This window comes from Harmonia axyridis, chromosome 1 (assembly GCF_914767665.1).
Source record: "Harmonia axyridis chromosome 1, icHarAxyr1.1, whole genome shotgun sequence".
NCBI classification, from domain to species: Eukaryota; Metazoa; Arthropoda; class Insecta; order Coleoptera; family Coccinellidae; genus Harmonia; species Harmonia axyridis.
This window is the reverse complement of record NC_059501.1, coordinates 17,803,115-17,825,485: the sequence shown is the minus strand read 5'-3', so window position 1 is coordinate 17,825,485 and position 22,371 is coordinate 17,803,115. Positions and strand designations below refer to the sequence as shown.

The window sequence follows — 22,371 nt, the reverse complement described above, 5'->3', positions numbered from 1 at the left end:
TCATAAGTACCGCTAAGAGGTATCTACATCTACAAAGAGTTTACCGTCTTTCGGCCGACAAGAGACGCCTCTCTTCTCAGCCAATCCAGTCCACGGGCCACAGCAGGGCCAAAAACCTACTCAACTTAACCCACAACCTCGAGCAAGACAGGCGCAACCTGTAAATCACTTTCACAAATTCATCCTAAAAAGCGCAGACGCATTGTCGTGAAATATCTCAAAATCCACAGACTGCCGCTACTTCCAGCCGGCCGACAATGTTCTGAACGTTCCGGATTTTCGCATCCTTAGTTTGGTCCACCGCGTTCAAGTGAGAGGGAAGAATTTGACTTTGTGCTGGATTTGTGCATTTCGTACAGGGTGTCAAGATGACGAGCGAAAGAGAGAAAGTGGACGTTCTGGATAACCTGATGGGCAACCTCGGTAAGATTGAAGCGCCAACTACAATTTAATTTTCCTCAAACTGAACTGTGGTGAAAACCACGTGCATTGCGGTTTTTTCCACATCGAGGCACTTGCGGTTTTTTAAATGACCTATATATCTGAAATGATTTGGATTTTATTTTCACTGTAAATAATTTACATAGTTTCCGAAGGTAAATGATGCGCCGAAATGTTTTTGCATTTTCATATATTTGAATCGGCTTCTTTTTATTACAATAGTTCCAACTATCACGCAAAATATGCTGAACCTAAAACCATTACAAGTTTTCGATCCATATTCAAAAAACTGTTGAATATAGTGTTTTGTGTTGAAAAATTGTACGGTCTTAATTTTGAATTTCAAACACCTATATGTTCAGTTCATTATTTGCTAGAATAGATGTTTGTAGAAATCACTACAATCAACACTTTTTACAGCAAAATACTAGTTTCAGTAACGAATTTCCAAAAATTTTATTGAGATTTCTGAGAGAATAACCGAGGGTTGAAACCACGCAGCGTAAAACATTGAGCTGTATGGTAATATGAGTAGGTGATAAAAATATTAGATGCAGAAATACTCTATGTGTTATAAAAGAAAATAATAATCCACAGTGCAAAATTTTCAATGTTTTTTTGGCAAACCTTCTAAGTAAATTTTTTCTTACACACTTATTTAAAATTTCAATTTCTACTGAAACTCGTACGGTTGGCATTCTGCATAATGGTTCATTTTTTTTCTATCTCACAGAGATATTTGAATCCAAAATAAATATCTTCATTAAATTTTTAATTTTTTCAATGAATCTTCAAAAATACCGTAACTATTACGAACACACATTATTTCTCGTATTCTATGTAATAGTAATTTTGCTCTAAGGATTATTATTTTCACGAATTTGATAATTATATTCTTAATTTAATACTAATTACATGAAATTCTGCATGAAGCTTGAAATGGTTATATACATTTATAAAGTTTGAACTTGGTCGGATCTCTGTCACTGAAATAAGTAGGTATGAGGTTTTTTCGATACTCTGATGATGTAATGAAAACATGAAATTTTACATGAAGTTTCACATTATTATTTCATATTTACACGCAAAATCTCAACTTATTTGTTTCTGTTGTCACTGGAATATCAAGTTTTTTGCAATTTTCTTTTGTTGAGGTGATGCCAAAAACATGAGATAAAAAGGCTTGAAATTATCTATATGTGAAATTTCACAGCTCGTTCGAATAGGTGATACAAAATCATATAATTATGGCCATATTTACGTGACCTCTAGTCGAATTTTACCCATTAACGAACTTCGCTGCATTCGAGATACGAAACTACCCTGATAACTAAAAATTTCTCTAGTTCTTTCCATACGAGAGTTATAGTGTTTTCGGATCATCCAGAAGTATGGACAGAATTGAATTTGATCAAGTATCCGTCATCAGTGAATCTAATCTCATCTTATCAGCTGCATTTCTATTCCTATCAGCTCCAGGTCTTTTTCTCGAAAAGTATGCATTGTAAAGATTTTAATGTTTTTAATTTTTCTCTCATTGACATTTCAAAGGTTTATTACAGTGAATGAAGAAATGAAATATACAATACCAAAGATCATAAAAAAACACTTTCATACAGGCCATACAGTGGTTTATTATTCCCTTCTGCTCGAAAAAATATTCGAAATCCAAGAATTAGGTATACTCGATAAAAAGCGAATTCTGAAATGGGGAAAAAATAATTCAACCTCTAATCGAATATGATAGCAAAATTGATTGAGATGTTGTTGATAACAACGTTATATTTAAAGAGAAATATTGAAAAATTCGAACTCCGAAACTATAATTGAGCTAGAGCCTGATTTTTTTACCAAACTCAAGGTAAAAAAGTTCTATAGTTCTAGAGAAAAGCTCTGGACAGCGTAATTTTTTATTCTTTTTTTTGGGATTCTACACAAAACGTAAACTTCGAAAATTTCAATTTTTTTTCGAAAGGTTTATTACCGAAAATTATACACCAATAACTGCTGATGATAATTTATAAATCAATAAAAACACCGACAAAATCCAAGTTCCTGTCTTTCGAATAAGTGAGTTTAAGGGTTCCAAATAATTATTATATAATCTGCATAACAAAAATCTATTGTTAAAAATGAGTCATTAAGTATAAATATTCAATAAGGTATTATTGCATCCAGTAGTTTTTATATCCAGCGGTGTGATAAATTCGAATTAATCACAATTTTAAACTCATATGAGTAGAAAAATCAATTAAACTTGGTAATATAAAGTTCTGAAATGGCATGAACGCAGTTTTAAATCAATAAAAATAAGGTAATCGAAAAGGTTCAAATTAGTTCTATATGAGTAGGTATCTAATTCACAGGGTAGAAAATTTTGTTTCACGTCCAAAAATGTTTAAAAGTTATTTTAACGTCATTAACGTTATAGAATCCGGCTCGAAGGACCACAAGATATTATAATGGAGATTATCATTCATTGATTTATTCTTTATTATTAGGTACAATACTTTCAGAATAAAAAGTATATGAATAGTCAGTAAAGCATGTGTGAGTAAATATCTGGTAGAAAATATAGATGGAATGAAATGAAATACTATGAATGGAAAAAAAAAACTATTAACCCGATCATTCACATTTAAATAAAAACATATCTACTCTATAAAAATTCAATTACTTTCTCTTTTGTGTTAATGAAGAGAATAGGTACCTACTGTAACAATTCCACATTTTGATTATTAGACCGAGAATATCTCTTTCCTCATTTAAATCAGATACAGAACATACAGGTTTGAAAAAATGTGTTGAAACCTTGGGCTATTGACCATAGTTTCATATAAAAAATTCAAAATACCATAAATAAATCTTTGAAAATATTTTATTCATCAGCAAATAATTAGTAGTTTGTATTTTAAATTCGATATTAGGCCCTAATCACACTATTTTCATAAGGGCGAAGTTAAAAAACTCTGCCAGTGGGAATGGCACTATGCTTCTTCGTTCTTTAGGTACTCCTGAAAGGTACAGTACGTATTTGGCAGTACTTTGTTTGATGGCTTCAAGATCATAGCCAACTCAAAATATGCTTTGGACAAGAAACTTGTGGAAGTGAAGAAGTAGACGTCTTGAAGCCATTTAGATACTGGAGTACATTAGAACTCTAGAACTGGAAGGTGAGATGTAGATCATGTAAGGGCGAGAATAGCTCTGATTTGGGGCACAATAGACCATTAGGTCTCAGTGCAATGGAACCCCCTTTAATTTAATCTAATCTACAGCCTAAAGAGTATAGGCATCCGATGTCTATTCAAATATTTTGCGGATACACATACCCACAGACATACACGAAACTAAAGTTGTTCCGGAAATTTGAAATTTTGCAATCGGAAGTGAATGAAAAGCTTCCTTTTCCTTCGGTAGATTTAAATCTTGCCATTACATTTTTGAATTCACATTTTTGTACACCTTGTACCTATATACGAAAAAAAAAATTTAAATTATGTTCCGAATTAACCTTTACACATAAAAAAAGATCCTCACAATATCTTCATTTACTCTCTTAAATTGAGATCTGCGTCTGTGGTGAGCCACTTGGTATATGATCTATTCTACTCTTAAAATTTAGTATTATGCAATCAAGGTAAATCAATAGTGATAACTGATTACATTCGATAGAATCAGTTGACATTGGTGTTACTGAAAAGTAACCTAGTCTAACTTGCATATATAGCAGAAAAAAAATTCTCTCCTTTCTTTCCAATTCAATCTAAATTCCACTAAATGTACTAAACCAACCTGTTTGAAATGTCATGATCAAAATCATTATGTCATTCGTATGCAGAATAGCTTAAAGTATCCCGTAAGTCCACGTGATGTAGACAAGTTCTGCAGTTAATTCATACAGTTTTGTACTTGAATGCCGATACGTAGATCTCAAAGGTACACTCACTGAATAATTGACGGATTCTAGAAAATAAACGCTACAAATGTTATAGGAAATTCAGAATTCTCAAGCTAGACGCACGTTCGCAGCTTGCTTTCATTGTAAAATTATTCCAGAATAAAAAAAATTCTAATAATGATAAGTGGAAAAATCCATCCTACCAAGAGTGTATTCATTAATTAGTTATACCTAATTCGTGGATGTGAAATCAAACAGGCATATATGCAGAATGCATATTTTTCACCACAGCACTTTGAAGTTTTCGCATGTGATAATTCCCTTTAACATCCGTTTGGTTCATCCCAAAGTCACCTTATGCATGAATAAAATTTGGACGACTGTTGCTTTATTAAGTAGTAATAAGTAGTAGTAGTAATAAGTAGTTGGAAATGAATGTAATATACAGGGTGTTTCCTAAACATGCGGCAAAAATTCAGGGGGTTGTTCCTTGGACTATTTTAAGCATGTTTTGTCCTTGGATGATTTTTGAAAAACCTCTTTGTTTCGAAGATACAGGGCGAACAACATTTTTCATATTTTTAAAATTAATAATAGTTTAAATAAAAATGCGTACCGCACTGTGTTTACTAAGTAGGTACAATTTATTTTTAAATTTGTTTAACAACATTCCAATTACTAAAAACGGCCAGTTTTTTGACTAAAAATTGATAAGTGCAGATGGTAAAGGAATACAGGTCCATTGTATAATCGTTATCAAGTCATATATTAGGTGACTTATTTAATTATAAATTAATTATCGTTTTAGAGATATAGCATATAGAGGGAAGTTGGTGTGTTTCAAATGGGACACCCTACATATGATTCAATTATACAGTGGACACAAAATGAATTAAATCTCCAAATAAATGAAAAATATTTATACAGGGTTAGAACTACAGGGGCACTACAGGGATATCGAAAACCGTTAGAGATACAGGCTGACTTAAATTACAACAAAAGTTGAGTTATTTAGGGATTAGTGTGTTGGTGTTAACATATCCAAAATATCTCCATTGGTTCCCGAGATATCTCGAAAAAACTGAAAATCGAGATTTTCTTTTTTTCTGTATAACTCATTTTGTTTCTGGAGATAACTTCACGTAATTCGTTTTGTAGTCATTATTCAATATAGAAATTCTAATGGTCTCGTAGATTTTTTCTGTTTTCCATTGTTTCAAAGAGTGAAGTTATCTCCAAAAACATCATCATAATTCATTCATAAATCACTCATCTCGAATCAAAGTGGTTTAACTGTTCGTTAGCTCGTTATGTGATCTCAAATATCTCTGATTACATTAAAAATTATAATTCAATTTTTTGTTTAAATAAATCTAATTATTACTACGAATCGTCATATATTTCAATGGAAATTGAAAACGCTGCAAATATTCACCTTTCCCACTAAATTGAAATGAATGCCAATCCAGCCATAGCGGTTTAGGAATAAATTAAATGAGTTTCTAATTTTGAACAATGGTATATTATTTCAACATCAACTGCACAGCCTTTGTCATCGGTTCAGTAGGATTTACATGTATTGAAAAAATTCACAATCCTCCTTTGGTAGGTAAAGGGGATTGACACTTTGGAGTTAATTTATTACGACAGTACAGAGTGTCCCAAATTCGATGCTCACTGAAAACATGTCGAGTACTATACGACTTGGAGAAAAAATATTCAATGAATTAAATTTCTAAATAAATAAAAAATAGTTATATACAGGGTGGGCCACGATCGATAATACCCTAGACTTGTATGTAGAACGGAAGGTACAATTTTATTAAAAATTTTATTTCTTGGTTAGAAACGACTCTATTATCGATCTAATATATTTTCAGCGCTGCGATATTTCCGATTATATCAAAAAGTACTCACAACTTTTTTTAGTACTAACCTTTATCTTGGGAAGTGCTTTGCGAAAAAACACCCTGTATTTCGAATACAAGGATTTGCAGGCTCATGTTTATAGAATTTTATTCTTATATTTATCCTATTTAAACTAACATAAATGTCGACATAATTAGGAGAAAATGCCATATTATTATGATTCTGAAATCAGAAAGAAAATTTCCAGAAAATATAATCGAAATGATAATGATAATTCAAGTGTACCTAATCATCAGATAACGAAATTTCATTTCAATGTTTTACATAATATATCATTTGGTACCAAGAATGATTCGATGAAAATGGGTTATCTATAATTCTAAATAATTTCTCAAAAATGAAAGAAAAAACTGGAAAATGTGCATTCCATTTTTTCCAGCTCCAGTAGTTTTGTAGCAAGACATAGAATCGGGGCCCTTTCTAAATTATTTGCTGAATTCTTGGTGAGAATTTGAAAAATTCAAATATAGGTAATATAGACAATACATACTACATCAAAAAAATACACGGAGTTGTCGACTATATTTCAAGAAGAAATAACGTCAAAATTTCTTCGTGAGAGCCATCCAAAAATAACCTCCTAAAACTCGCCGTTGATTGGCTTCTTTAGGTTATTCTGATCCAGAATCAACAAGAAGTAATGTTATTTTTGGAGATATTGAAGCTGATTAATATAAACTTCGTTCGATATCTTATTGCAATACAAGAAATAGATTTCATAATTATTTAATATCGAATTGTAATTCAAGGTCATACATAAAGATGCATTTAATGAGATTTTGTATAAGACAATTCTGACCACAGTAACACAAATTTATTCCATATATTAAAAATATATATCATAACATGAATGGTCTCTAATCCCGATGCGGATTCACCCTACTCTGCTTGATATGCAGATCAGAAATTAGTTCAGGAATATGCTTTTATTATAAAGATTTATTATTATTACGATGTGCTCATATTATTTTTTTTAATCGCAATCAACATTATCATTATTCAAGAATTTTTTAAAAGAATAACCATTTTCAATTAAAATCTCATTGCCTATGAAATCTTTTGCTACGTCATTTCCTTTTCACCTGGAGTAGCTAAAATTAATGTTTCAAATCGATCGGATCAGTATTTTGTGAATTATTGAGTTTCAAGTCAAATTTCACCAACTAACGAGCATCTGTTACATCCAGGTGGCCTTACTTAAAAAATTTCAATTCAAATTTTTTTCCTTTGAAAATGGTTGCGTGCTTACGAACAGAATTAAACTGCATCACTAATTCGTCCAACTTATCTAATCATTTTCGTTTCGAATATGACGAATTTCTCGCAAAAAATATTGCCTTTTTGCTAGAAAAAATTCAAGAAACCGCTATAAACAAGTCTTCTATTTACGGGACTGCTGTATAACGAATAAAATTATATTTTCCTTTGAAAGTGTACCAGATGCTTCCTGAGAGTTTGTGAGTAAACATTTTTAAGGTCATTACGATGATAAGATTGATGACATAAATTGTTCATGGCAAAAATAGTGTATCTCCAACCTCATTATACGAATCTATCTATCTTAACAAAGCAATATTTCAATTTTGTAATGAAGTATGGAGAAATTTCCGATGTATGGAAATATTGATTGAAATGTAGCGGGCACCTTATCGAAATAAGTGTGATAAATTTAAATACGCAAGATGGATCAATGCAGTAAAGCAACCGACATATGAACTGAATTTCATGAATCTGGCTTTCAAAAATGAAGAGATCGCTTATGTGAAGAGCTTCTGAGCTTTCGTCATTCATGCGCTTATTGTGTCCTTGGAGACAACAGAACTATAAATAGATAAATGTGGCCATTAAGAGCACAATGAGCCATTAATGAACGAGCGCTCAAAAGCAACCCACTCGACGTGAGTGCTTTTCTCACTTTTTTTAAGAATCTCATTATGATATTATTTTTTGAGCACCATTGCATCCTTGTATACCGTATACCAGAGAACTGTACAAGGTGTCCCAAATTTCTCACTGAGATCATATCGAGAACTATAAGACTTAGAGAAAAATCTTCAAGGATCCCTGATCACTTCTTTTGAAAAAATAAGATAACAGGAATCAGATCGTACATATTTTGTTTCGTTCTCGAGCTATAGAGTGTTTCTGAAAAATGCTGTTTCAAATATTTCGCTATACCTATCTTGGTTTATGTTCGAGATATTTTACTACTCATAACAGATCATTGAAAATAATTACCTTTTTAGAGATATAGGGGAGAGTTGGTGTTTTTTCCAAGTCGGACACCTCAAATATTACTTGATTAAAATTATTCAATAGACACAAAATTAAGAGTGATTTCGACTATTCTATTCCCCTCATTTCTCTATGCCATTGATGTATCGAAAAATGTACCAATTGCAGAAAAGAATTGTAAATATTCAAAATCAATTAATTAATTAATTTGATCTATTTGTTGCATATTTGATCGTTTGATCATTCGAATCAGGTTAGTCCTCACAGAAAATGGATCAAAAATATTCATGATATATTTCGAACCATTTATTATTTGACTCGTTGTTTTACTTTATCACTAAAAGTAGTGATAACTTGTGGTATTGAAAATCTATGAAGAAATTCGAATGTCTTTCGCTTTAGGAGAATGAAACATGACCTTGTTACTCGTTTAGTTCGATTTTCGAAGTCTTTGAAATACCGACCTAAACGCGTTTTATTAGAGCTATCTAATGAAATTTATCGTTAACCTGTCTATAAATACTTTTACAAGGTGGACAAAGGTATTGATGGAATATTTATCTGTGAATTTGCATAAAATTTTCATTCATCATATACTGCATTAGAAGCGGTAATAGTAGAGAATGTTGAAAGTCTATAATCGAACTATTAAACTTAATTACATTTAATCGAACCAAAATTTCAACGAGGAATTTCATCACCTGAAAAGCTTATTAATTTGCAGTTTTCTGAAACCCATATAAAACATTCAAAAATCAAAATACAGAGTGATTCATTAAGAATCTTTGAAATGTAGATTTTAGACCTCAAAATATAATAATTCTGTCCAAAATGCCTTATAAATATATTGCTGGTTTCAGACATACCGGGTGCCATAAACAGTAATAGATATTGATTGACCTTAGATTATAAAGTGTGTTGAAGTAAATTGTGGGCATTTTTAACATTTAATTTGAAGTTTTTTATTTTTATTTATTGTTACCCATTTGGAGAATTTTTCTTTATGTAATTGAAATTAATTGAATTGTTTCTTACATCTAATATTTATTTTCAAAATCTCATTGTAATAAAAATATCTCAAAAAAGTTTTAAAATTATAGGTTCATTTATTTCATGCAATCTGAAAATTCAATAAAAAAAGGGTGTTCCATAAGAATAAACATATGTTCCGTCATTTACATTTTTTTGTTGTACTCCAAACAATTTGGGATTGTACCTCTAATGGAGCTTAATGATACTGACCAATGACCATAATGTGTCGAAAATGTCAGCGCTTCACCGTAATCGAGCGTCGCGTAAAAAGGGGAACTCCCTGTATATATAATTCGGATTTCATATAATGTTTTCACATTGAACACATGTAAACATCTGGTACAAAGCTTTAGAGGTTATTTCCCAGTTAAACATATCCATACATAATAATTCACAAATGTCTACTTCATAACCCATTAACTACTACTACTACACACTACTACTGTGACAATGCTTTGCTATAAGAGAAAACTATGTTTCCGAAGTGTAGAACAGAACAGGCATTTTTTGTTTCTTTATTTTTAAATACCTAACAAATAATGAAATTAATTAATATTTTTCAAGGTTCTGAAAGAGAAAAATATTGGACAAATAACTCGACATAATCAATATACAATTATTTGGTTAGTTGAACCAATTTTATACAAGCATTAATTTACATTGTCCTTTAAATTTAACAAGCTGTGTCTTCGTTTACAATGCGATTTATAGTTTTCAATGTTTTCCCGTGAAATTGAATTTAGCAGAAAATTGGTAGATTTCTGTGATTAGAAAACAAGGTGAGCAAAAAGGTTAATTTTCATGTTCCAATATGGTCGATACTTTTCCCGTATAATTGAATTTAGCAGACAATTGGTAGATTTCTGTGATAAGAAAACAAGGTGAGCAAAAAGGTTAATTTTCATGTTCCAATATGGTCGATACTCGATATAGTAACAAGTTATTTCAAACCATTCCATATTACAACGAATAATCGATCTTGAACATACTTTCAAATACCTTTCAATTCAATTACGTAAGTAGGATTAACGGAACAACAAGAATAAGACATTTTATTTAAACTACGATAAATTTTTTATTATTCAGGAATTTCAGCAGATAAAAGTGCGCTTATGCACAAAATTCTCATTGAATATTATATTTACACAAACTACTGTAGGTGTTATCACTTTTGAGAATTTCTAATTATTTCATATGAAACATTGTAAGATCAACTTGTCTCGACCACTTTGAAAATATTGTATTATTCAAATATTGGAGTACCTATTCATATAATTTCATCTATTTTATTGGACTTTAAAATTATCCGCTGCTGAAATATTTGATAAGAGAAATTGTGAAGGTTAATATAATTATCACGCTTTGATTCTATGTTGTTTAATTTTTCAATAAGGATTTTTTTCATTTCTGATCTATATTATTAGCATTAATGAACATCTTACAATCGTACGAAGAGAAAATTATTGATTGCTCTGAAATTTTCATAATTCGTCTTCAACTGAAAAAAATCGACAACTTCAGGAGGGCTTGTTCAATTATGCACCTATAAAGGTTGAGTTTTGGGCAACCATTCTCTTCTCTAAACCCTCATTTCTCAGCTTTCAAGAAAGCATAAGTTGAATTTTCACAGTATAATGTTTTTTACACAACTAATTTTTTTTCGAAACAACTCAGAGATTTTCTGAAAAGTCGAAAAAAACATGCTTTTATAATAATAATATGGTTCTGTAAGCTACAGGGTATAAACATAGTATAATCACAGAGGCTTGAGCCTGTACGTGACTATGGTATTTTACATTTTAGAACAAATTATAGATCAATCTAATAATATACTTACCTAGCTGTTGAAAATTTTCAAGTTTATAGAATTCCATACGAAATCGTGGGAATTTTGCTATTATGGAAGTTAATGTACGAGAAGTGCTGCAGTGAATATAATTGTTGAAATTAGGAAAAGACCAATTTCGTTATGACATCGGATGGAAGATAATTTCCTGCAATTTAATTCTGTATTGTTGACGTTAAATATCATGAAAGTATGATTTTCTTCATTTTTTAAGCGGTCGTTAGACGAACATATCCTCTATCATTTTGTCACAATATCGGTAATTTTCGAATTTTGAGCCTGGAATGGTATCAAATGATTTGGTTCCACTCATGAATCTGTCCTCAAATTCATGCGTAAACAAGGTAACTCTCGGAAAGAAAGATCTAGATTCTAGAAACTCAAACTTTCAGAATAGAATCGGTTAATGGAGTCATCAAAACCAGAGAAAATTTGAAAAAAATATCGAAAATACTAAAATACACACAATATTTCCGTGAACATGAAATTGAATTGAGATTTTGTGTGTAGCTATAAAATAACAATTTCAAGCTTTTTGCCAAATTTCAATGATAATTGAAATCAATTATTGATAACAAATCTGATCGGATCGAGATCTCAAGCGTTTTTGAGAAGAATAACCATTTCAGCGTAAGAAAAACTCCCCATTTCATTGCTTTCCTCATTTTTAACTGGTTAATATGTTGTATTAGAAACGAATGAGCAAAAAGGCAACTTCCGCATATAACAAATTTAACAACGTAAAAAAAAAATAAAAATGCAATCAAAAATAAACTAACTGAAAACTGAAAAATTGAAAAAAAAAATATGAGGATAACAACAAGTCAATAAGTATCAAAGAATGTACAAATCCAGTTTGTACTATTTGGACTCTACATTATTCAGAATCGAAGAAGTAGGAGAGTTAAGAACATATGTATAAACATTGCAACTATTGAATTCTAGGAAGTCATAAATCTTCGAAGTATTTAGTATTTATTTTCTTCCAGGGGATTGGGGAAGATATCAATGGTGGCAATTTGTTCTCCACATCCTGTCAGCCCTTGTTGCTGGTCTACACATGTTATCTCTGGTGACAATAGCGGCCGTCCCAGAACACAGGTATGTTAACAGATAATAAATCATTAGTTCACTACCACTGGGAACTAAGACTAAATAAGATTAAGTAGCCATCCTTTTGTTCAATCCATGTAACTGATTACCTATCTGTCATTTGGTTATTTTGGTTAGTGAGGTATAGGTTTCCCAAAAATATACAGTACTGACAACCGTTTACAGCTTTGCCGTTTGAATAAGATTATTGAGGCCCAAATCATAATACTATCCCATTCGTGATTTCTAAATTTTGCATTGCAAAAGGAATTTCTTGTGCTTTCAAATGAATAAAATAACGAAACTCATATTTATGAGTTTCGTTATTTTATGATATGAAAAATATAGGACTTTCAAAAGTGTGCATTTGCCGCATAAGTAAAAAGCTTTTGAAAACTTCAAAATATATGTACGTTGAGTGCAATTTGATTTATTTGTCGGATCTACTTCTAATATCATCGATAATTCAAATAACAATTTCATAATTACTGTTTATAATCTAATAATGAACATTTTATGAAATATCCAATATTTATTCTATAAATTCTCCGATAAACTCAAGTGACCAATATAATGCTAATCAAAAATTGATGCATTGATAGAAATTCAACTCATAGATAACAGGAAACAATTTGTGATTCGAATCATGATATTGAGAAGGCTTTCGTTGTTATTTTAATTCTAACAGAAAATTAACATGAATTTCTAAAATTTGGAAATAACAAGTGGAAAAAAAAACATTTATTTGGCATATTGGTTAATATCTGTACTGAGTAAAGTACGTAATCACCATGAGTTACACCATACAATAACATGTGATAAATTGCATTATTCTATATTCAATAGTTCGGCAGTAACTCAATTCATTCAAATTAGATCTTTTTCAACACTATCAGTTTGTGAAATCTACAATATGTTATTATTCAGATTTACGCAATTGACCCTTATTTTTTTTTCCAATAATGACTTATTTCAGCTCATTGAAAAGACTGATTAAGTGGTTAATAATGAACATATTGGAGTAAACACGTTTTCAATTCGACGATTTCATATAGCATAGATTTTAATTTTATTATTTTCATGCCTTGATTTTTGTATCACGTTTTAAAAAATAATTGATAGAATTCTTGAACTATAGGTACTATTACCATACCAATACAGAAAAAAATTTTCGCACTGAATATCCTTGAGCTTTTTAGGTCATACAATTTTTCAGACATAAGCTTATTTATGTTAATTGAAAATATTCCCCGACAAACATAACCTTAACCGATAGAATTTGGAATCTGTAATGGTATGATACCTGATTTTTTTTAAGAATAGTTCGATTGATGTGTGAATGAAGTAAATAAACCTGTAAACATTCTGATCATGGAACGGATACCACATTTTATTATCCTTACAGAAAAATGAAATTATTTTAGGCTAAATTTTGAAGGCTTGAAATATATTATTTCTTTCCAACTATTATTCTTATTTGTTCTCGAGAGCAATGGACAACGTTCTACGTAGTTAATCAATATGTAAATAAGTATATCAAAGTATTGAATTCGTTATATAAATATATATATATATATATATATATATATATATATATATACATATTATACGCTCACTAAGTACCTACCCGACATATGTGCTCTTATAGAGATAACAAACCCTTCAGGTATACAAAAATTGTTTATTCTGTTATCGAAGCCCCAGAGGCAGATGAGCCCAGATTACACAGGATACTTTGATTTCACTTGAAAATGACCTAACGCTTAAAAATGCTATCATTTCCATTATCCATTCTTATTATTATTCATGGTTGAGAGAGAACACAACCACGTGACTGTTGAGTTCAAAACGAAATCAGAGATATTTCTTCTTTCAAATCATTAATTTTTATAGAGTTTTCACATAATTTCCTTGAACAATAAATCTGCATTCCTTAAGATGTTGTCGGATCTGACAGCACTTTAGAAAATCTCCTTAGAACTGATTGAGCAGGATATTACATCAAAATAGTCGAAATTCAGAAAGTCTGAGCTCTAGTCAATCAACCCCAACAAAATAGCCCAACCTTAGTTACCTAAAATCATTACTTTGTTTCAGGTGTGAAATTCCAAATGTGGACGTCAACCAAACCATGGCCCCATTGAACTTCACAACTCTCACAAGATACATTCCTCTGAAGACAAGTGAACAAATTGACTCCTGTTCAATCTACAACATTACATCGAACGAAACAATCAGATGCGCTTCTTGGGTATTCAACAGCACCTATCACCCATCTTCAAGAGCCATTGACTGGAATTTTGTCTGTGACAGAAGGTGGATGGGTGCCGTTGCCCAAACAACCTACATGTTGGGAGTATTTGTTGGGTGTATAACGTTGGGAAACCTGGCTGACAAGATAGGGAGGAAGCCGGTCTACTGCTGGTCTGGCCTTATCACTCTGATCTTAGGAGTTGGCGTTGCATTCACCACTGACTTCTATACGTTTCTGGTGGTTCGCTTCGTCTTCGGCATATTCGCCTCTGCTGGAAGCTACTTGGCAGGTACGATCAAACTGTTTCAATGATTCAAGAGAAGCACTGACTTGGTTCAAGCTCAAGTAGCTTGAGATTGACTTGAAATCTACTCTAGTTCAAGTCAATTATTAGTTTTTCAATGTTAAGTCATGTATTTATTTATTTATTCATTTGATTCAACACTACTCAAGATGCTTGATCTTGATCTCGAGCCAATAGCTTGAATATCAAGCCAAGCCGTGAATCCCTACTTCCGATTTGTGTTTTGCTCGCATATAAATAATAATCAAGCTTCGTGCAAAATTTCTTGTTGATAGCGGCGTAGAACCATAAGAAATTTAGAAGAATATCAAACAGAAATGTGGCAAGCACTGATATGAATGCAGAAGCTTTTGAGCACTCTTTTATTAATGTGGCAATTTCAGCCTTGGTAACTACTTATACTTTTATACAGGGTGTGGCGTAATTAATGGATAATCCTGTACTGGCGAATAGGGGAGGTCATGGCCGACCAGAAAATGTAAAGTTATGCTCAGTAAAAATAACATAGTTTTCGAGATATCGGACAATTTCATTTTTTTTCTAAAAAGTGCACCTTTACTCACTAAATTCATTGCTGTGATCACAAATCTTGTTATTTCTTTGGGAATTGTTTTTTATTTTACTCTCAAATAGCTGTACTATGAGAAAAACTACCAAATTCCTACCATCTTGCTTAATTAAGAAAAAAAAGTGTGATAATCCTCATGTTTGCACTTTTTAGAAAAAAATGAAATTGTCCGATATCTCGAAAACTATGATATTTTTATTGAGCATAACTTTACATTTTCTGGTCGGCCATGACCTCCCCTATTCGCCAGTACATGATTATCCATTAATTACGCCACACCCTGTATATATGCAGTTCTAATTCTGTAGTCTGCAAGGGCGCCTGTATATAAGTGAATGATCTACTTCAATAGACAAGCATCGAAAGCTGCATGATTCAACACTTGGACGATGCACAAGCATTTTAAAGCCGCTTTTCATTGAAAACCCATTAGGTCCTGGAATATCAAGGTTTTTTTTTTAAATACGACCACAATATAAATTCAGTTTTAATCCACAATTTGATCACAACAATTAGTAGTAAAATTCTATTGAATCCATAAAAACTGCTGCTAGCATAATTCAACATAGTGTATTCAATAAAATCAAGGTATTTATCAACTCTGGTGTAATAAGCAGTTGTTTTAGGCAAGGCGCATCCTATACCCCAAGAAACAATTCCATACTGTACACCATCGTAAAAAAGGGGACCTCCTGAATCGCCATGACAAGAGTCTTTTCCTCCTTCTATACTATAAGTGCATATTATATTTGGGGAAGCAGCTTTTGAATAGCGCAAGCAGTCTCTATATGGAATGTAAGAAACGTTAACGCACCTTAAGAAGGTCGATACTTTAGGGTAGGTGTATATGCTGTCTTCCATTTGTGTTGTAGATCCCCATCCAGCAACTAAAAACACCCCATTGTTAAAAATGGATAAATCTTCCGATGAGTTTTTTGGCGGTAAATCAATCAAGCCTATACTTCTCCCAAGGGGTACTCCCCTTCTAAGTAAAACTAATGCTATATCATTTTTCGATGTTCTCATACGGAAATTTTGGTGAATATAGATTCTCTTCGCTATTATGACTTGTCCTTGAGTTCTGTCACTCCTCGATAAACCGAAAATGGCAGTTACAAGCCAAGGGAACCAGTAAACTTGACTCAAACAGTGGGCAGCTGAAAGTACCCATCTTGGGCTTATCAAAGTTCCCCCACAAAAATGTTCCAAACGAATGGTTGTCCTCAGGGATACCATGAAGGGATATTGGTCTATATCACACCTCTCACCACCTACTATTTTAGGCTCCAGGTTTTTAGTATCAATCTTCTTTAAAAACGGGACAACTATGTACAATTTGAGTGAAAACCATAAATCAATGTGTCAATTTTAATGACTTTAGAACATAGAGAATGTACATGAACGTCCGGATTTTTGAGTGGTCGTTCCCTGAACAGATCGCTTTTTCATTTCGTCACATATCTGTTATTTTCGAATTTTGGGACTTGAGTTGTAACAAGCTATAAGTTTCGACTTCAAGATTGTAATCTTGAAATTTTGGATTTTTTTGGATCTCTAATGCGGCAGCTAGTTTTGTTGATGGGAAAATTCCGAATGTTTTAAATTATGTTGTACTGATAATTTCGAAACTGCAGATTCGATTTTGATTGAAAATAACACAGGGGAACAGCTGTTTTGGTGTCGAGGTTTTTCGAGCTGATTCCATATGAATTTGATCTACTCAATACTTGAATGTTTTTTGAAGAGTCACTTTTTAAACTACATCAGTAATCTGCCATCATGTGCATGTCCCATCTTCCTTGGTAGCGGTCCTACATAACTTAAATATCTTATTGAAATCTTTCACGTTGTTCGTCCCTCATGTCTCCTAAATTTTCTGGAAAACGGTCTAAGCGGTCTGTGTGAATAGTGTATTTTAATACTCATATTGCACCCTAAGGATTTGAAACTATTAAGCATCTTGCTCAACTGTTGCATTTTTACCTTGGACTCACCACTGGGTTAGAAAAGATTGGCCTCAGATTGAAGACATGGACGTTGGGGAAAAGAATGTCATTAACGATGCTTTGATTGAAAGTAAAAAAAAAATACTTCCTCCGTTACATAAAAAGTTGGGCTTGCTGAAGCAATTTGTGAAGGCTCTTGATAAGAATGGGTCATGTTTTGCATATATAGGGGTAAAAATTGTCATCCATTGATGTTCGTGATACTTTAGTCTTAGTCTGCAACACCAAAGCTATAGTATTAAATTCTTCTTTCAGTTTCATTGAGTGAGATAATGGTATTGCACCATATTTATTCCAATTATGTAGAAGAACACATTTTAAACTTCGCTTTGAACTGTCAATAAATAGGCGCCAATCATCTGGAATATATTGAGAAAGTCCCATTTCTTTCATGAGTCCCCTAATTTCAATATTGTTTTTATAACCTACTGCTACAAGCCAAATTATACCAGTTTTCATTCGGCTACAGCGGTAATCTCAAATGTAACCTATTTCTACTGAATAGATATATCCAACCCCTAAGAGTCAATAACAGGCTAGTGGTAGGTTGCAGTCAGTAATTGTTTGCATCTAGTTTCGGTTGAAAATAAACAGGTTTCACTTGAGTTCAATCAATTGCTACCTGCTATACCTAAGTTTTACCAAACGCTACCAGCTACACCGAAGTTTAATCAACTGTTACCATCTAGAGTCTAGACCTAGTTGTATCCTGCTAAAACTATACGAAACTGTATAATGGCTTTCAGTTGTACCCTATAAGTATATTATTCTAGTAACATTATCCTTTTTCCAGGTTTCGTACTAACCATGGAACTGGTAGGACCTAGCAAACGTTCAGTATGTGGTATCGCTTTCCAAGGTGTCTTCGCGACAGGCATCATGCTTGTAGCTTTCTGGGGAGCATTCATCAAAGACAGGCAAACCCTCCAAATAGTTTATGGTCTGCACGGTCTCCTCTTAGTAGCGCATTGGTGGCTCATGGACGAATCTCCGAGGTGGCTCTGGGCCAACGGAAGATATAAAGAAAGCGTTGACATCGTTAAGAGAGCCTTAGAGTTTAACGGTAGCCCTCTGACCATCAATACAGCAGACTACGTCTCCAAAGGGCAGGCTCAACAAAGGACAACAACGACCAGTGAAGCCGGTCTCATGGACCTATTCAAGACCCCGAATCTTAGGAGCAGAACACTCAACATCAGTTTGTGTTGGTTCGCTAACTCCTTAGTGTATTATGGCTTGTCCCTAAGCTCGGGAAATATAAAAGGAAACCCCTTCTTCATTCTGTTCGTGATGGGACTGATCGAGATTCCTGGAAACATTTTGACGATCATGTTGATGGACAAGCTAGGCAGAAGATTATTGACTTCTTTCAACATGATTTTGGGTGGAATGTGCTGTATAGTTGCAGTTAGTATAACTATAGGCAGCGTGACCTCAACAACCTTCGTGTTCTTGGGTAAATTTTTGATAGCCTGTTCCTTCGCCATAATTTACAATTATTCAGCCGAACTATTTCCAACTGTCATCAGAAATTCTGCGTTGGGGCTTGGAGGGATGTGGGCCAGGATTTCTGGAGCTCTCACTCCTCTCATAACTTTGTTGGATTCCTTTGACCCAAAGATTCCTTGCATGATCTTCGCCATTATCGCGATAGCGTCAGGGTTTTTAACCATGTTCTTGCCAGAGACCTTGGGGAAGGAAATGCCATCAACCATAGAAGATGGCGAGAATTTCGGTATTGGGGATACCTGCTTCTCCAATTTCTGGGGCAGAAGGAAAGTATACGATAAAAATGAAAACGGAACGAAGATAGCAATGACGGAACAGTTGAAACCTTTGAATGTCACAGAAAAGGTTTAGGTGGAAAATTTTGTAATTTATTTGATAGAATGAGAAATTGTGCAATGCTCGACAAATTATCAATTTGCGAAATAACGGAAGGTGCATATTTTGAGTGCTCATTTGTTCGAGCCAATAAGTGGAGCGATGTACTTCAGTCAAGATCAAAAATATTCTTTTCGGATGGGCATCTGTTGGTTTCTTTTATGAATACATAGGTATAATATAGGTTTTATTAATAAAGCCTGTATTTAAAAAAATTGAAAAATCATGAGAAAATAATTTTTTGCTGGCTAACTTCTACTTTTGGTTCAACAATTTTCTGACCAAGTTCTATTTGGTTCATCATTATAGTAAACTTCTATGTCTGAAAAGAACTATACAGGGTGTTCCCAAAGTTAAGATACCTACTAACACATATGAGAGATTCCTGAAAACAGGTGGATCGGACGGGGTGGACCTGTGTTATGTCCCTCCAGATCCCCAGACTTAAATGGTTTAAGATTTTTATGAGGCATTCAGAAATATCTAGTGTACATAACGCCAGTGAATACTATAGAGTGTAGACAAACTGAAAAATTTCGATCATCTAGAAGTAAAAGAGAAGGTGGAAGGATATTTTCAACAATTGTTATAGTCCAGTTACTTGTAGTTCGAGTTTATGGAATCTTTATGAACCATTTCTACAGATCGGGAAAATAAAGTACCATAACTATTACTTTATTTATTCATCGCAACTGCTGACTGGATGTTTATAATAATTTTGATTTTCCATAAGATTTTGAGAGAATTGTTTGAAGTTTTTTTCGAAATCCATAGCAGATACGACAAAACTACAATGAACTAAAAAGTTTACAATCAGATCAAAGTTACTTTTTACATTCTTTCAAACAACCAGGGGTTTGACAATCAAAGTTCTGGAGGAAAAAAGTCGGGCATTGTTCCTGAAAAAATATCACCCTGTAAATTTGCAATCGAAATTGTCATATCACGTGATATAAACTCTAAATTTGAATATTTTCAGTTAAAAATCTTGTAAATCGCAGATGTTATGAGAAAAAAATTCATATCTCAAAAACAAGGCGTTTTCGTGTACATGTTTATAGGTTGTCTTTCCTGAAAATATCCAAGGAATTTTGTTTGTATCTTCAATTTAGGAACACTGTGTATATTTGTGATTAACTAAGCATTTGCTCAGTTAAAGGATTTTTATTTATTTGTATTTCAGATCAGAATGGGAAAGTATTGAAATTTAAATCATTATAATTGTAGTATAAAATAATCTACTCATCAGTTGAATTTTCACCTATAGTTATTCTTCACCATGTAATGTTAACTTTTATCAAAATCAAATGCCTATTAATTTAAGTGTTTCCTAAATATACTCATAAGAAAATTAGACCTGAATCTCTATATTATCATGAAATAATTTACATTGGATGCATAAATCTTCTTTCAAGGCAAGAAGTGTTACTTCGTCAACGCACTTGTAGATACCTGCTACTTATATTGCACAAAAATCTGTAGGGAGTCGATTCTAGAAAAATTCCATTTCATTGTCATCTGTTCAACATTTCAGAATATGTTTTTGTATCGGTGATTTTTATTCCAGATACATTTGCTTTCTGAGAATAGAATATTTCATACCTATATAATTAATTTATTCTATTCTCAAAGCTCAGTATTCTTTGTGAATCTGGGACGAAAAATAAAATTTAATATGCGCTGAATTATCATCAACTACATTCGGAATAAGTCCTGAATGGTCATTTCTTCGTTATTTTTTTTTTATGACTAAAACAAAAACTTGTAGATCAGAAACCAACAGATAACCAATTCTTCAAAGAAAGTTCAACATCATGTACAACAAGATGTCTTTTTTCTTTTGTAAGAGGCACAAGTGTGATGAAACATTATATGTAAATTATAATGCTGTCTCTAATATCTCCCTCAAAAATCATATTATGAGTATTTATAAGCATTTTGGATGATTAATATTGCGTCTATGTTCTTAATATATGTTTTTCAAGATGCATTTGAAATAGATCTTTTTGAATTTTTAACATTTTTGAAATAGACCTACTTAGTCTGAATGTCATAGTTTATTTCTGAAAGTGTATGAACAAGAGTCGATTTTACTACGCTTCTTCAGAAAATAACCGAATCTGCTTGTGGTAATTTCAGTTTTTTTTCGTTCAGAAGAAATTTTTACAGTTAAAAAAAAAGAAGTTTAATGAAAGACCCACCCTAAATTTGTTCGCAACTATTTATGTACCTACATGTATTTATGTATATTCTTCCCTAATTTTCAATTATATCCTCTACTTCAACATATGTAACTTGTAATCTCAATATAATAATGAATGGAACAGTAGGTACCTAACTAAGATAGGTATCTAGAAATATTTTTAGACTGTATAAAAACTGAATATTTCCGTTAACGGGATATTTGAAAATTTGATTATTTTCTGCACAAGCCTCCTATTCTGAAGATAAGCAAATCGTTTGAATTAAAAAAAACAACAATTCAACTTCAGAATACTTCGGTCATATACTAAAATATTTGAAGGGAAATTTGATGAAAGACATTCGTAGGTATACTTATATCTTTTTTTTTTTGAAAATGTTAACATTTTGTTCCTATTACTTATTTGTAGAATTGTTATTTTCGTAATTCTAGTCTGAGTTTTGTATAATTATTACCTATCGATGTTATTTTCTTCTTTTCTGATAACTTCGAAATTCGATTATCATCTGTTACCTATGTATACTTTCGTCTTTTGACTCAACAAAAAAATTGATTTTTTACTGGTGTATCTCACTCTTATTGAATACCCGGATGTATATAAATTTGAACAAATATATGAATAAATTTTTGTTTTCTAAATATCTATAATTTATTTACCTGAAAGCAAATTCAAACC

The 22,371-nt window shown here is 32.3% G+C and overlaps 1 protein-coding gene across 1 annotated transcript; it reads left to right on the top strand.

Annotated features, from left to right (window-relative positions):
- The first annotated feature begins 165 nt into the window (after positions 1 to 165).
- LOC123679053 (organic cation transporter protein) lies at positions 166 to 22,334 on the top strand. Its single transcript, XM_045616401.1, has 4 exons — positions 166 to 423; positions 12,374 to 12,485; positions 14,574 to 15,019; positions 18,402 to 22,334. Exons 1-4 carry the CDS (start codon positions 369 to 371, stop codon positions 19,466 to 19,468), a joined length of 1,680 nt encoding a protein of 559 aa, XP_045472357.1. The 5' UTR covers positions 166 to 368; the 3' UTR covers positions 19,469 to 22,334.
- Positions 22,335 to 22,371: the final 37 nt, after the last annotated feature.

Excerpts from the sequence above, each read along its gene's own strand:
- LOC123679053 (XM_045616401.1), top strand. The coding sequence starts at position 369 with ATGACGAGCGAAAGAGAGAAAGTGGACGTTCTGGATAACCTGATGGGC. Across the intron at positions 424-12,373 it reads TAACCTGATGGGCAACCTCG|GGGATTGGGGAAGATATCAA; the intron begins GTAAGATTGAAG and ends ATTTTCTTCCAG. Across the intron at positions 15,020-18,401 it reads TGCTGGAAGCTACTTGGCAG|GTTTCGTACTAACCATGGAA; the intron begins GTACGATCAAAC and ends TCCTTTTTCCAG.